Raw genomic sequence first — 17,265 nt, 5'->3', positions numbered from 1 at the left:
TTAAAACATAAAATCTTTCAGAAAGCAAACAGCTACTTGTTATTGGAAGAAAATTAAGCCTTAGGTTAAAAAGTTTTAGAAGTACCTCTGCTGCTGCTACTGCTGCTAAGCCGCTTCAGTCGTGTCCGACTCTGTGCAACCCCATAGACGGCAGCCCACCAGGCTCCCCTGACCCTGGGATTCTCCAGGCAAGAACACTGGAGTGGGTTGCCATTTCCTTCTCCAGTGCATGAAAGTGAAATGTGAAAGGGAAGTCACTTAGTCATGTCCGACTCTCAGTGACCCCATGGACTGCAGCCCACCAGGCTCCTCCATCCATGGGATTTTCCAGGCAAGAGTACTGGAGTGGGGTGCCATTGCCTCTCGGAGTATTTAAATCCCTTTCCCTATAAATCAAGTCTGCTTTCTTGGTGGTAAAAGAATGAAAATTAGCAACTTCTAGCATTCAGACTGTATAATCAGACTGTTAGTATACAGAATATGTAACTTTTAGTGTACAAAATATCAGGCAAGATGGTGAAGCATGAAAGTTACTATTGCTTATAACTACTTACAGGCTAATATCAATTTAGACAGAAATTTCTGAATGCAAATTTTTTTTTACTATAGGTTTCTCTTGCAGTACAGTCTGTAAGAAATTTTAGTTACTCTTTTTGGCAGTCAGCATGTACATATTAATGACAGGAGAAGCTATGAGTTGAGCAATTCTTGTCTCAGTTTAGATTTCCAAAAAAACATACTGCTGTGGCTAGAGTATTTGAAAAACTAATTGAGCCTGTGTTCAGCTATAAGACAAGTATTTATTTGTATATGAATGGTATTTTGGGGATATGTGAAGGCAAAGAATTCCTACAAGACAGTTACTGCTACCCTGGGGAGTCTTCTACCCACAGCCTGAAGAATATGAGCATAACCTTTAAATAAGTTACCACCTATCCTGAAAATGTGCTATATTAAATGGAAATAGATGTAAATAAAATTTTGTTATCTCATTGGAGCTTTTATAGTCCATTTTCTTTTATGGGGCTTAAAAGAAAATGTAAGAAGACTCTTAACACAGATAAATAATCCTTCAACACTGCTGTTCATTGACCATGTTTCTCACCTGGCCTGTAATTTTCCCCGTGGTGGTAACTACCTGTCAGAGCAAAGACTTTCCCTAAAAACAAGCGAGGGGATATATAGCTGATTTTTTACATATAGCTTTATAGCTTATATATAGCTGATTCATGTTGTTGTACAGCAGAAACTAACACAACATTGCAAAGCAATTATACTTCAATTAAAAAAATAAAAAAATATTTAAAAGCCAGGAAAAAAAATACCAGTCAAAAAGAGTTTCTACTAATTATTAGCAATAAATGGAGAGGAAACCTAAACTCTTCTTGACCTTTGAATAACACAGGTTTGAACTGCATGGGCTCACTTACAGATTTTTTTCAATAAATGCGCACTGCAGTACTACACAATCTGCGGCTGACTGAATACTCGGATGCTGCAAAGTTATCACCGAGTAGTTGCCTGAGAGGAGTCAGCTCTAATACTAGCATAATGCATTACACACAGTCTCACATAGCTTCTAGTTGGTGCTATTATTTCTTATAAGGATATTTTAATATAGTAAACACATATATGCCTCCAAATCACTCTATATTTTTAGACTAAGAAAGGAAGAACTGGGGATTTTATTAAAAATACCTACCTTTGGAGAGTGTACTTCGGTCAGCATCCTCTCCTACATCTGCCTTTACATGTCTTTATGTCTAGAATCATGGTGTATAGATACAACTCCCATCCTTAACCAAATATTAGTTCTGTATGATACAGCAGGAGAAAGTAAACATATCTGAGAATGACCTTAAGTTTTTCAGGCTGCTTGCTACAGTATTAGCTTATAAAATCTGTAACATACACGCCTCAGAGAATTAAGGGCAATAAAGAAGTTCTTTGGTCAAACCAGAGGTTCTCAGGTGTTACTGTGCATCAGGATTTCTTTGGGGAGGGGAGGAATTGGTAAAAGATTGCTGGTCCCATCCCCGATTCAGGAAGTCGGGTGGGGCTGAGACATTTGTATTTGGAACAAGATCCCAGGTGCTGCTAATGATACAGAAACCACACTTTGACAAGAAATCACTGAGTGAGGTTAATGGTGTCTTTACACTCCGTATAGAGGTTTTCAGGCCTGGCTGTACATCACCATCATCTGAGCAGCTTTCAGAAAATACTAGTGTCTGTCTCCACTACCAGAAATTTTAAAAATCCACTATATACCCAGGTGCCAGTATTTTAAAACTCTTCCCATGTATAACCAGGATTAAGAAAGTGAAATGAAATTCATGTTTTGGCAAGAAAAATTTAAACATAAAACTTCTTCTTTGCCCTTTGGCCTCCCCTCTCCCTCCAATTTCAGCTTCCCTGATAGCTCAGCTGGTAAAGAATCCGGCTGCAATATGGGAGACCTGGGTTCAATCCCTGGGTTGGGAAGATGCCCTGGAGAAGGGAAAGGCTACCCACTCCAGTATTCTAGCCTGGAGAATTCCATGGACTGCATAGTCCATGGGGCGTAAAGAGTTGGACACGACTGAGGAACTTGTACTCCCCCAACTGTGCATTGTATATCTACATTATACATTATACAGCAGGAATACCTGCTCACCATAACCAGCAACGTTCTCTAAGCATGAAGACAACTCTTTAAAAGACAACATTCCTTTTTGAGCTTGTAAAAAGTCACATGACCCACCATGATGGCGCTTATATCTGGATTATGAAAACTCAAGTACGAACACATCATTTAAAGTACTGCCCTCTGTCTCAAAAAATGTATATAAATTGTCTTGACTTTTAATGGGCAGAACAACTCTCTGAGCTTTCTGAGGTGCTCTTCCCAGGCTATAATTTTCAAATTTGGCTCAAATAAAATCTTCCAATTTTTCTTAGGTTGACTAATTTTTTGATGACAGCCACTATCAGAGACTACTGCTAAGGTCAAGAATCCCAAGGTCTGGACAGTTTCTCTTAACTAATTAGTTCAGCTCGTGTGTTAGTTTCCTGTTATTGCTGTAACATATTACCACACATTATTAGTGGCTTAAACCAGCACAAATGTATTAGTTTATAGTTCTGAAGGACAGACATCCAAAAGAGGTGGGCAGGGCTGCATTATTTCTGGAGATACAGGAGAATCCATTTTCTTGCTGCTTTCAGCTTCCACACTCTGCCTGTATCCCCGTTTGTGGCCCGCTAGTACACTGACCCCTGCTTCCCTTTTATAAGCTTGTTTGTGATTACATTGGGCCCACCTGGATAACCCAGGATACTCTCTCCAGCTCAAGATTCTTAATCTCACATGCAAAGCTTTTTGCCATGAAAGCAACATATTTACTGTGGTTTTGTTTTTTTTTTTTTTTTTGAGAGGATGGATGATGGTCAGGAGAACAGCATATTCTGCCTACCCCACCTAGTCTCTCTCTTTGGGTATAGAAATTTTATTATCGTTACCCCCAATATCAAAATAACTGCAAAGAGTATCTTAATGTTGGGAGGGAACTAAAAAAAGAGGAGGATTTAATGAAGAACTACCTTATTCACAACCATGTAGAACAGAGGTTTATCCTCTGGAAAGAGTGGGGGATCCTTAGAGAGGGGGCACAGGCAGAGTTAAGGGAGGGAAGTTGCATTAAAAGCATGACTGAGTGACCAAATGCTGAGACCCATTAGCCCACCCTGCCTTCACCCACTAGGCGCCCAGATCTTTATCCTCCTGGGAGCTTGTCAGCCTTCTCTCTGGGGAAGCAGATCAACCTTAGAGAAAACATCTAACTGATATGGACAAGCTTTTTGAAAGGACATTTGACAACTGATAATTCATCAAATATTCATAAAACTAAGCAAATAAAAGAAAATTAGCTCCAAGGAAAACAAAAATAACCATAGCATACTCCAGAGTATTTCCGGAGATAAGCTAAATCTTCAAAAGGCATCTGAATTCCAGGCTGGGGCCAGCAAGTGTGAAATTTTCACAAGCTCCCCGGGGAGTCCAGTACTGGTGAACCCCGATCACACTATTGAGCAACAAAGGTACTGGCATGATTCAGCTATGAATGAAACACAGAACAACGTATACTTTAAATTGTTGTTCAGTTGCTAAGTTGTGTCCGACTCTTTGTGACCCCATGGACTGCAGCACGCCAGGCTTCCCTTTCACTATCTCCCGAGGAAACTCATGTCCCTTGAGTCAGTGATGCCATCCAACCAACTCGAACTCTGTCGCCATCTTCTCCTCCCACCTTCAATCTTTCCCAGCCATCAGGGTCTTTTCCAATGAGTTGCCTCTTAGCATCACATGGCCAAAGTATTGGAGTTTCAGTTTCAACATCAGTCCTTCCAATGAATATTCAGGGTTGATTTCCTTTAGGACTGACTGTGGTACTGACTCCAGCACCACAGTTCAAAAGCATCAATTCTTTAGCGCTCAGCTTTCTTTATGGTCCAGCTTCCACATCCATACATGACTACTGGAAAAACCATAGCCTTGACTAGACAGACTTTTGTTGGCAAAGTGATGTCTCTGCTTTTTATTATGCTGTCTAGGTTTGTCATAGATTTTCTTCTAAGGAGTAAGCATCTTTTGATTTCATGGCTGCAGTCACCATTTGCAATGATTTTGGAGCCCAAGAAAATAGTCTCTATTTCCACTGCTTCCCCATCTATTTGACATGAAGTGATGCCATGATCTTCACTTTTTCAATGTTGAGTTTTAAGCCAGTGTTTTTCACTTTCCTCTTTCATCTTCATCAAGAGGCTCTTTACTCTTTGCTCTCTGCCATTAGGGTGGTGTCATCTGCATACCTGAGATTATTGTTATTTCTGCCGGCAATCTTAATCCAGCTTGTTATTCATCCAGCCCACCATTTTGTATGGTATACTCTGCATGTAAGTTAAATAAGCAGGGTGACGCTATACAGCCTTGTCGTACTCCTTTCCTAATTATGAACCAGTCCATTATTCCATGTCTGGTTCTAACTGTTGCTTATTGACCTGCATACAGGTTTCTCAGGAGTCAGGTGAGATGTGATTACAATGATGAAATACAGTGGTAGGAAGGAAGATGGGAAAGATGCATGAATGTTTTGGGAATAAAGAAAGGAAAATGAAATCCTCCTCCTCTACAGATGGAAGTTAATGCCTAAATGGAAACTATTAAAATTGGCTAGCTCTTTCAATTATGTACAAGTATAAAACTGCTAATAATAAAGTCCTTTTAAAAAAGGACAAAGAAGGTGAACATAATTCACTGAGATGACTGTTTTTCACTTGGCTGGCAAAGAAGATAATTATTCACTGACTGCAACACGAACAAACAGCAACACATACAGCAATAGTTGTGAAACCTTTCTGACAATCCTATTGCCCTCTAAAACAATTTTAGATTCTAGGCATCTTTCTGTGACAAATCTTTTACATTGACTGCCCAGTATCCACTCTCAACTACTCACTTCCTTGTCTGCCACTCTATCAGGACTGAGAAGGTTGTATTTCGCTTTGTGCCAGAGTTCTTGACAATGAAACAAGTGAAAGTTGGCCAGGACAGGTTTTGAGAAATCCCTGCCTTTCCTTTAACACACCTTCCAGGAAATTTTTGCAGAGACTAACACCTGTGGTCAGCAGTTTTTATTGTGATTGACCAAAAATTGTTATTTTTAACAATTAAAACTCAACATTCAGAAAACTTAGATCATGACATTCGGTCCCATTACTTCATGGCAAATAGTGGAAAACAGTGGCAGACTTTTATTTTTGGGGGGCTCCAAAGTCACTGCAGATGGTGACTGCAGCCATGAAATTAAAAGACACTTGCTCCTTGGAAGAAAAGCTATGACTGACCTAGATGGCATATTAAAAAGCAGAGACGTTACTTTGCTGACGAAGGTCCGTCTAGTCAAGGCTATGGTTTTTCCAGTAGTCATGTATGGATGTGAGAGCTGGACTATAAAGTTGAGTGCTGAAGAATTGATGCTTTTGAACTGTGGTGTTGGAGAAGACTCTTGAGAGTCCCTTGGACTGCAAGGGGATCCAACCAGTCTAAAGGACATCAGTCCTAACTATTCATTGGAAGGACTGATGCTGAAGCTGAAACTCTAATACTTTGGCCACCTGATGCGAAGAACTGACTCATTTGAAAAGACCCTGATGCTGGGTAAGATTGAAAGTGGGAGAAGGGGACGACAGAGGATGAGATTATTGGATGGCATCACTGACTCAGTGGACATGAGTTTGAGTAAACTCCAGAAGTTGGTGATGTACAGGGAAGCCTGGTCTGGTGCAGTCCATGGGATCGCAGAGTCAGACACGGAGTGACTGAACACCTGTGGCCAGCAATTTTTACTGTGGCTGGCCAAAAATTGTTATTTCACTAACACTTGGTGGGTTATTACATTCAACAATTATACGTAACACACCTGTAAAGTCATTTTTGTGAAACACTATATTCAATACACTCTTCTTTGGAAGCAAAGGAGCATACTCGAGCACCATTTCATTTTCACTTCCCTTTGCAGAATCAATCACTAAGGACTTTTGTCTTTTTGTTGGTCTGACATCATCATTTACATCATCTGAATCATAAGTATATTCTGAAGAACTATCATCTTCTGGGACACTAGTATTAATACATATGTCGCTCAGCCAGAGAAAGTATCTACGTAAGATTCACTGAAAAATTCTTCACTCAAAATTTTGTGATGCTTCTTTCTTGAAAGTTTTACAGTAATAAAGGTGTGTTTATAATATACACAATGTTGCAACAAAAACCTGACACAGCAAAATGTGAATGATAGTGACAATCGTTAAGTTGTCTGATGAACCCTCGATCAATCGGAAGCTCTATGAACTTCACACGGTGATGTCAAGGGGGACAGATGTGGAACTCTGATGTGTTGGGTCTGTCACCAGTCCAAGTCTGTAACAACTTAAGGATGTTGGAAACATGCCACAGATAGTGGACTACAGAGGTAGGAGGGCATCACTGAGCAACTGAATCAACACCTACAATAACCTTTGAGTTTCGTGTTATTTAAAAATTTAATTCCTGTTTAAGTCCCTCATTCTTTTCTGTTATACAGCCATATTCCTAAGTGATACATTTTCCCAAAGAGGGCATTTCTGAATCATGTTTTGCACCGCTGTATTTATTTGTAAGTCTGATATACAAACTACTATGCAATTATGTTCACTATAAGACATAGTAAAAACAGAAACTGTTGGAGACAAAACCTAAGTAGCAATTCTGATACTTCCCCCTACACAGCGATGGATCATTTCATACAGCCTGGGTGTCTAATCCCTTTTAGAGTTCTGAAACTCTGGCTACGTTTATTCTGTAATCACTTGGAATTGTTCGATCTCTAGCAATAAAAAAGGAATTGGGATTTAAAGGCCATGAATTCACTCACAGGATTCACAGAAGAGCTGCACTAGGCCTCAGGAAGATGTGAATCAAACCTTAGCTCCTATCACCATCTGTACTTGTGTTCCTACTCCATACATAAAATCGAGAAACACTCCACTGGCCTGGCCTTGGTTACATCCTGTGGTCAGGGTGCAGTCCTGTGACTAAAAGCTCTTCCAGAAGCACACCGAGTCAGAGAAGGCAGTCCCCCAGGAGATGCTCAGACAAAAACAAAAGGCTGGAGAAGGAGTCTCTTAAATTTTACACAAAGTCACCACTTTTAGAACAGTGCTTTGGAATAAAGTCAGAATTATCAATCCACTTTAGTTTCTTGGAAAAAGTTTATCTCAAGGTGCTAAAGCATAGATAATTTTAGAACTCCAATCTACAGAATAAGCAAATCTAAAGCTTAAATTTCCACATGTCAACAAACTAGTAATTGATGAAACAACTCAATTACAAAGACTGATTAAAAGAATATGATCCACAGACTGCCTGTTCATAGACCTCCAAAAGGATTTAACCACTTTCTGGTTTTAGGGTCTCACTAAGCTTCCACTCCCCATTTTATTCTCTATCTCCTCTACTGGCATTAATCAGTTCATAAGCAAAAGCTACAAAAAGTCAAGTTTCAAATTTTATTTCACTAAAATTAAAAAGATAAACAAAATGTGTATTTCAAATCTTATTAAACTCATTTATTTGAAACATGTTTACATAGAGGACAAACAGATATAGGATTTCAAGTAACTTATGGCAGAGCCCACTGTCCATTTAAGAATATGCTTCTTTCTTTCACAAAAACTCTGCATTAAGAGGCAAAAAGAAAAATGTCTTTTGTACTGCATAAGAGCTGGATGCAAACTTCTGATGTATATTTATTTCATTATCAACTCTGATGTTGAAGCTGGGAGGCACAAATGTTCACAGCTCAGTTAAATGATGCAAAGAAGCAGCTTCTGTTTCCCTCAGATACAAGCAAAGCCTCCATTCATGTCTCTTACAGCTGTATCACATCCTTGATTCTCAGGCCAGATCACTTCTTCTTCTTTCCTTTCCCTTTCTTACTTCCCTCTCCTTGCTGAAGACTTTGGTCACCACCTCCTGTTTTTTGTGTCCTTGTTTTCAGTTTAGGTATCATTTCTGCAGCATACAACATTACTGACTTACCTAGGAACCAGAAGTTAGGCTTAGTATATAAACTGAGAAACAAGATGTAAAAGGTCATCGTACTTGAAAATCATAAAGTTCATGAAGTCATCACATCAAGAAAATAAGAATTTAAACAGAAAAAATTAAATAACTAGGAAGACAATGATTTGCAGAAATCGGGACCTTTCTGGGAGAAAATGTATTAAGAACAATGCTGAAATTAAATTTAAATGAACAAAACAAAAATTTAGAACATTTTATTTGAAATAAAAATTTTTACCTTGATCCTAGTAATTGACTTGATGATCAAAGAAAATATCTAAACATAACAAGCTGGCAACAGAATCAGGCTCTTACTGTATCTTAAGCTAGGAAGCACAGGCTTCTGAGTCTTCTAACAAAAATTCAACGTCATTAAGCTGTAAAAGATTTTTTTAAGGAATAAAATGCTAGAGATAATGCAACAGTCTTCTCTGACCATCACACCCCTGGCACCTCTCCTCACTGCCTGCTTGCCTTAGGATAACCACTACCTTAAAACTTGGTGTTTTCTTCCAGTCCATTTCAAATATACATATACACACAGAGAGAAGGCAATGGCACCCTACTCCAGTACTCTTGCCTGGAAAATCCCATGGATAGAGGAGCCTGGTAGGCTGCAGTCCATGGGGCCGCTAAGAGTCAGACACGACTGAGTGACTTCACTTTCACTTTTCACTATCATGCACTGGAGAAGGAAATGGCAACCCACTCCAGTGTTCTTGCCTGGAAAATCCCAGGGACGGGGGAGCCGGGTGGGACATGACTGAAGTGACTTAGCAGCAGCAGCAGCATATACACACACGGAGCAAAAGCAAAAGCAACAGCCAGTTGTGGATGTGACTGGTGATGGAAGTAAGGTCCGATGCTGTAAAGAGCAATAATGCATAGGAACCTGGAATGTTGCTGCTGCTGCTAAGTCACTTCAGTCGTGTCCGACTCTATGCGACCCCAGAGACGGCAGCCCACCAGGCTCCACATTCCCTGGGATTCTCCAAGCAAGAACACTGGAGTGGGCTGCCATTTCCTTCTCAATGCATAGGAACCTGGAATGTTAGGTCCATGAATTAAGGCAAATTGGAAGTGGTCAAACAGGAGATGGCCAGAGTGAACGTCAACATTCTAGAACGTCGACATTCTAGGAATCAGAGAACTAAAATGGACTAGAATGGCTGAATTTAATTCAGATGACCATTATATCTATTACTGTGGGCAAGAATCCCTTAGAAGAAAAGGAGTAGCCATCATAGTTAACAAGAGTCCAAAATGCAGTACCTGGATGCAATCTCAAAAACGACAGAATGATCTCTGTTCATTTCCAAGGCAAACCATTCAGTATCACTGTAATCCAAGTCTATGCCCCGAGTAACAATGAAGAAGCTGAAGCTGAACGGTTCTAGGAAGATCTACAAGACCTTTCAGAACTAACACCCCAAAACGATGTCCTTTTCATTACAGGGGACTGGAATGCAAAAGTAGGACGTCAAGAAACATCTGGAAGTGAAGTGAAGTGAAGTCACTCAGTCGTGTCCGACTCTTTGTGACCCCATGGATTTAGCCTACCAGGCTCCTCAGTCCATGGGATTTTCCAGGCAAGAGACATCTGGAGTAACAGGCAAATTTGGCCTTGGAATACAGAATGAAGCAGGGCAAAGGCTAATAGAGTTCTGCCAAGAGAAAGCACTGGTCAGAGCAAACACCCTCTTCCAACAACACAAGAGAAGACTCTACTCATGGACATCACCAGGCAGTCAACACTGAAATTAGACTGATTATATTCTTTGCATCCGAAGATGGAGAAGCTCTATATAGTCAGCAAAAACAAGACCAGGAGGTGACTGTGGCTCAGATCCTTATTGCCAAATTCAGACTTAAATTGAAGAAAGTAGGGAAAACCACTAGACCATTCAAGTATGACCTAAATCAAATCCCTAACAGCTATACAGTGGAAGTGAGAAATAGATTTAAGGGATTTAAGGGGATTTAATAGATTTAAGGGATTTAACAGATCTGATAGACAGAGTGCCTGATGAACTATGGACAGAGTTTGTGTTATTGTACAGGAGACAGGGATCAAGACCATCCCCAAGAAAAAGAAATGCAAAAAAGCAGAATGGCTGTCTGAGGAGGCTTTACAAATAGCTGTGAAAAGAAGACAAGCAAAAAGCAAAGGAGAAAAGGAAAGATATACCCATTTGAATGCAGAGTTCCAAAGAACAGCAAGGAGAAATAAGAAATCCTTCCTCAGCAATCAGTGCAAAGAAACAGAGGAAAGCAATAGAATGGGCAAGACTAGAGATCTCTTCAAGAAAATTAGAGATACCAAGGGAACATTCCATGCAAAGATGGGCACAACAAAGGACAGTAATGGTATGGACCCAACAGAAGCACAGGATATTAAGAAGAGGTGGCAAGAATATACAGAGTGAAGTGAAGTTGCTCGGTCGTGGCCGACTCTTTGCTACCCCATGGAATATAGCCTATAATGCTCCTCTGTCCATGGGATTTTCCATGCAAGAGTACTGGAGTGGGTTGCCATTTCCTTCTGCAGAGGATCTTCCCAACCCAGGGTACCAAGGGAACATTTCATGCAAAGATAGGTACAACAAAGGACAGTAATGGTATGGACCCAACAGAAGCACAATATATTAAGAAGAAATGGCAAGAATACACAGAAGAACTGTACAAAAAAGATCTTCACAATGCAGATAACCATGACAGTGTGATCACTCACCTAGAGCCAGACATCTTGGAATGTGAAGTCAAGTGGGCCTTAGAAAGCATCATTACGAACAAAGCTAGTGGAGGTGATGGAATTCCAGTTGAGCTATTTCAAATCCTAAAAGATGATGCTGTGAAAGTGCTGCACTCAGTATGCCAGCGAATTTGGAAAACTTAGCAGTGGCTGCAGGATTGGAAAAGGTCAGTTTTCATTTCAATCCCAAAGAAAGGCAATGCCAAAGAATGCTCAAACTACTGCACAACTGCACTCATCTCACATGCTAGTAAAGTAATGCTCAAAATTCTCCAAGCCAGGCTTCAACAATATGTGAACTGTGAACTTCCAGATATTCAAGCTGGTTTTAGAAAAGGCAGAGGAACCAGAGATCAAATTGCCAACATCCGCTGGATCATGGAAAAAGCAAGAGAGTTCCAGAAAATCATCTATTTCTGCTTTATTGACTATGTCAAAGCCTTTGATCGTGTGGATCACAATGAACTGTGGAAAATTCTGAAAGAGATGGGAATACCAGACCACCTGACCTGCCTCTTGAGAAACCTATATGCAGGTCAGGAAGCAAACAAAGGCCCATCTAGTCAAGGCTATGTTTTTTCCAGTAGTCATGTATGGATGTGAGAGTTGGATTATAAAGAAAGCTGAGCACCAAAGACTGATGCTTTTAACTTTTGAACTGTGGTGTTGGAGAAGACTCTTGAGAGTCCCTTGGACTGCAAGGAGATCCAACTAGTCCATCCTAAAGGAAATCAGTCCTGAATATTCATTGGAAGGACTGATGTTGAAACTGAAACTCCAAAACTTTGGCCACCTGATGCAAAGAGCTGACTCATTTGAAAAGACCTTGATGCTGGGAAAGATTGAAGGCAGGACAGAAGGGGATGACAGAGGGCAGGATGGCTGGATGGCATCACCTACTCAATGGAGATGAGTTTGAGTAAACTCCGGGAGTTGGTGATGGACAGGGAGGCCTGGCGTGCTGGGGTCCATGGGGTTGCAAACAGCATACATGACTGAGCAACTGAACTGATAACACACACATATATACATATAATCGATCAATAACACTGCACCCACATCTATCAATAAATAGTAATATTCTATATTTAAATTTACACCTTAGAAGCACCACACTGCATACTTCTTGCTTTTTTTCACCCAATACAGTTTTTTAGATTTATCAGTATTAGAAATTAGTAACCGACCTCAAGCGTTTCTAGATGTGAAATAGCAATAATATCTGACAATTTAATAATTTCTCATTCTTAACCTGGGAACAACAATGGACTTCCATAGGTTCAGAAAATGTTCATGGAACAATTTTTATTTTTTGAAAAATGATTACTAGCTTTCATCAAGTTCTCAAATGTCCTAACATAAAAGAAATTAAAAGCACTGTTTATCTCTCTCCATCAGCAGTGCTCCTTTTTCTAAATTAATTCACAGAATGCAAATTATCTTTCTGACTTGTCAAAATGTCAGTTTTAGAACATTTTTGGCAATGTAGAGGAATAATCTATCCCAAAATTCATTCATTCATTAAAAAAAGCTTACGTGATGGGAACTGTACAAGACAGAGGCTGCCATCTTCCTGTTTGAGCTGGACCCGGACTCTGCCCCTGTACTGAAGATCACGATTCCATTCTCTAGAGTACATTTTATTTTTCTTAACAGAAAGAAATAAAAACAAGATTTATGAAAGTTATCACATCAATGAAATGAGTATGGAAGTTAGTGAATGAAGAACTATATCATACCTCAAGAAATACATTAAGTCCAACTGCTGCACATACATCTTGAATCTCTGTAGCTGTAGGATTTTCAACAGCCTGAAAAGTTAATTAAAGATGAAAACAATAAATAGCTCAGCTTTAAGTGGATACTGCTACACTGTTGTATAAATCATTTCAAACACTATGAATAAAACACATACCAAGACCCTTGATTTCCTTTAAAGAAAACCAAAGAACAAACTAGGTACAGTTCTTTCAACTGTAATTTTTAAATTCTTGGGACTCACATATTCAGACTTTTGTGTTGGTTTCCCTTCCATGAGAACATAAACTTCACAAGGTTAAGGACTGCTTTATTCATCAATATATTCACCTGGCATAATGCTTGGAATATAGTACTGTTCAATGAATATTGGTTAAACAACTATTACAGATACAACAACTTTAGAAAATTGTTTGGCAGAATTTATGGAAGTAAAATAAAATAAATGCATTCTTTATGGCCATGCAATTCCACTGCAAGGTATATACCCCCAAAAAAATACAAAATAGAGAATATCAAGAAGCACTATTTATAACAGCCTCAAACTGGAAACAACCCAACTATCTGTCAATAGTAAAATGGACTGTGGTACATTCACACAATGCAATACTACACAGCAGTAGTTTTCAGCACGGTAATCTTGCACCCTGTCACTTATCAGTGCTTGGAGACATTTTCGATCATCACAACTAGGGTGGGGTAGGGCACTGGCTTCCAGTGGGTAGGTGCCAAGGAAGCTGCTAAGCGACCCAGACAGCACAGGACAGCACTCACAACCATGAACTATCTGGCTCAAAATGTCAACAGTGCTGCTGTTGGGAAACCCTACGACAGAGAGATAAGATTTAACAAACTATACTCAAAAGTGCAGGTAAACCTCATAAGCTTAACATTCACTGAAGACAGACATAAAAGCACATAGTGTGTGATGCCATTTAAATAAAATTAAAAAACAAGCAATAGTAATCTATGGTATTGGAAGTCAGGACAGTGGTCATCCTTTGTTATGACTTTGCGCAGGGGACACCGACTGGGGGGTGGCGGGGACACCGACTGGGGGGTGGCGGGGACATAAAGGAATCTTTCTAGGTGCTAGTATTTTTTTTTTGATTTGGATACTTGGTTAACCATGTATACTCACTTCATAAAAATTAATCAAGAAAAACACTTAAGATTTATGTATGTTTCTGTATGTAAGCTATCAATAAAGTTAAAAGTAATTCAATCATTCTCCAAATTATCTGAGAGCCTGCTACCAGAGGCCTCTGTCAAAGTGGCTTGATGTTAGGCATTTTTCTGAATTAGTGCTTTGGCATCTTCTTTACACTGTAACAGCAAAGCAGACTTTATATATTTAAGCAGCAAAATGGGAGATATTAAATAACACAAAAATAATGTATTGCTTCAGGCCAAGTTCCTTAAATTCATTAGATTACAAAATGTAAATCAGCCTTAAAAAACAGGATATAACATTAATTGTGAAAATAAAATGCTACAAAGATCCCTTCACTTGGCTCTAGGCTCTTTCTAAACTTAAGCCACTAGGCCAACTAAGAACTTGGGTTTTTCTATCGAAACAGCACAAGGGAGAAATCATTTCTTTTAAGACTATAAACAGCTACTTTTAAAAAGTGTTAATTTTAGAGTAACTTAATCCAAGTCAAAAGGATGATGATGATGATAAGGGGCCTAAAACTGTAAAACTCAACACATGTGAATTTTCTGCAAGTCTTGTTTAAAATAAAAAACTCAACTACATTCTGGAGATGATATTGTACAGTGCCCTAATTTTGGTTTCCTTTATTAAGAAGATTGTCATAACATTGGTTTAAAAAAAGAAAAGAATGTGCAAACCCTACAACACCCCACCCCCAAACTGTTTCAAACAAAGGCTCATGAAGAATCACTTAAAAAGCAGCCTAGTCGTTGGCCGCTCCTTCTCCTTGGGCTTCAAACAACGCAGCCGAGTAAAAGAAGTCTTTGTGGCCTAACAGGACAACCTGCCCAGGTCCTCGTTGCAAAACATGCTTACCTTACTTATGGGGATTCGCCGTCCCTCCGCGATGGTCTTCTTGTTATTTAAATAAGCAGGATAAATACAAATGAACCTGCCACAGGAAAAGCCCAGCTGGTATCAGTAGAGCAGTATTTCTCCAAATTCATTCATTCTTTCACCATCATCAAGATTGCCCGTGCACCTATACGATTATTCAGTTCAGTTCTCTCGCTCAGTCGTGTCCGACTCTGCGACCCCGTGGACCGCAGCACGCCAGGCTTTCCTGTCTATCACCAACTCCCGGAGCCTGCTCAAACTCACGTCCATCGAGTCGGTGATGCTCCCCTCTATTTAAAAACCGAACTTTAACTTATTACCTTAGATGAAAAAAACATCACTTGCTAGACAAAGCTTTTTTTAAAAAAGAAAAGAAAACACTACCGGAACTGTTTATTTATATACAACAGCCTGTCAAAAGCTTCTGAGGGCGGGCTCGGCTCTCACACGCCAACGACAGAAAGAAAAGAGTTGTCACTTAACGACTACTTACCGTCACCCACGGAGCTCCCACTATCCTCTGTCTCAAGTACGGTAAACATCGAGCTACGTAAAGCTGGAATCTAGGGTCCTGCGAACAGCGGCCTCCGGGAGGTACACACGCCCGAGAACAGGGCCAGGGCCTAGCGCCCTCTGAGGAGCCTTCCTTAGGGTTGGGGAAGGAGGCGCAGAGCCGGCGGGCTGGCCCCAAATCGCTTCCTCTTTCCGGACTCACCTGTCCTGGTCGGCCGGGGACCGCGCCGCGGCGCAAGCCATCTTCACCCGGGTCCACACAGCGTCCACGCCCAGAGAGCACCCGGTCCGGGCCTACAGGTGAAAAAGCCGGCCGGAGACCTCTGAGAGGTCCCCGACCACCCCGTTTCCGGCGGAAGTCCCGCCCATCGGAAAGTCTACTCGTCTGGGCTTTCTGGTTCCTGACGTGGCGTTGAAATCCCTCCCTCTCGCGAGAGGGCACACGAACGTGACTAATTCCTTCCCTCTGAGAGCTTGCAGAAACCAGGCTTTGGAACACTTGCGTCGTCGCTACAATTGGTTTACGCTTTCACGCCCCCCCCCCCCCCGCCCCCGCCTTTTTGTAAGCTACTTTGAGCGTGGATGGTGCATGTTTCTCTCATCCTTAGAGTACGGCTCAACACCGCAGGTTATCTGTGAGTTCTGAGCCAGTTGTTAGAGTAGGCAAGGAAATGCCCTGTTTGTTTAATCTTTAACCGCTCCTGGGCCCTGCAGCTTGCTTTCAACTTGGCAAAAATGGATTTTTATAGGGGTGGAACTAGAAAAATTACTGGCACTGTTTCAGTGTTCCGTGTAATTGTTAGGAATTCGACTATACACGTTTCAGAATCTCTACCCTAAAATTAAACTCACTGGTAAAGAGTCTCCTTGCACATGGCTTGGATCCGTGGGTTAGGATGATTGATCCCCTGGAGTAGGAAATAGCAACCCACTCCCCTGGTGGCTTAGACAGTAAAGCATCTGCTTACAATGCAGGAGACCCGGGTTCAGTCCCTGGGTCAGGAAGATCCTGTGGAGAAGGAAATGGCAACCCACTCCAATACTCTTGCCTGGAAAATCCCACGGATGGAGAAGCCCGTAGGCTACAGTCCATGGGGTCGCAAGGAGTCGGACACGACTGAGCGACTTCACTTTCACTTTTCTGTATTCTTCAGATCTTTGTCTTGGTGTGGGAGGGTAGACTGTAAGTAAAATTTCTTTTAGTGAAACGGTTTCACTACAAATCCTTTAAGGCATTTGAACACAAGCAGTACTGCTTTGGTACTCTGAGGGGAAGAGTTATACTAAATCCCAAAGTGGAGGACAAGTGGTCTTCCACTTCTGTAGGGACAGAGTGCAGCTTTTGGACACCAAGAACTGACAGGATGGCACCCAGTATGGTGCCTCTCACTTAGGCACCACCAAGCTTCTGGCTGGTGTCTAATGGAGAGCAGTGTTTTGGTAGATCTGATTGGTTTGTAACGAGTAAGGTGGGAACATTCAATTAATTGAAGACTCAAGACTGAAAAGACACAGGATTAAAAGGGCTGTAGAAAAAAAAGACAC

The 17,265-nt window shown here is 40.8% G+C and overlaps 1 protein-coding gene across 2 annotated transcripts; it reads right to left on the bottom strand.

The window, feature by feature from the left end:
• Positions 1-8,074: 8,074 nt before the first annotated feature.
• LOC120852627 (signal recognition particle 19 kDa protein) lies at positions 8,075-16,126 on the bottom strand. 2 transcript variants are annotated; one of them, XM_040225962.1, is made up of 5 exons: positions 15,923-16,126; positions 15,187-15,262; positions 13,136-13,207; positions 12,933-13,044; positions 8,075-8,620 (listed from the first exon to the last, which is right to left on the bottom strand). In XM_040225962.1, exons 1-5 carry the CDS (start codon positions 15,961-15,963, stop codon positions 8,487-8,489), a joined length of 435 nt encoding a protein of 144 aa, XP_040081896.1. In that variant the 5' UTR covers positions 15,964-16,126; the 3' UTR covers positions 8,075-8,486. The 2 variants fall into 2 exon arrangements, with proteins under 2 accessions (XP_040081896.1, XP_040081897.1); XM_040225963.1 differs by lacking the exon at positions 15,187-15,262 and having other exon boundaries at positions 15,923-16,081.
• Between the last annotated feature and the right edge of the window lie 1,139 nt (positions 16,127-17,265).

Source organism: Oryx dammah, unplaced genomic scaffold (genome assembly GCF_014754425.2).
Source record: "Oryx dammah isolate SB20612 unplaced genomic scaffold, SCBI_Odam_1.1 HiC_scaffold_26, whole genome shotgun sequence".
NCBI classification, from domain to species: domain Eukaryota; kingdom Metazoa; phylum Chordata; class Mammalia; order Artiodactyla; family Bovidae; genus Oryx; species Oryx dammah.
This window is presented reverse-complemented; position numbering and strand designations above follow the sequence as displayed.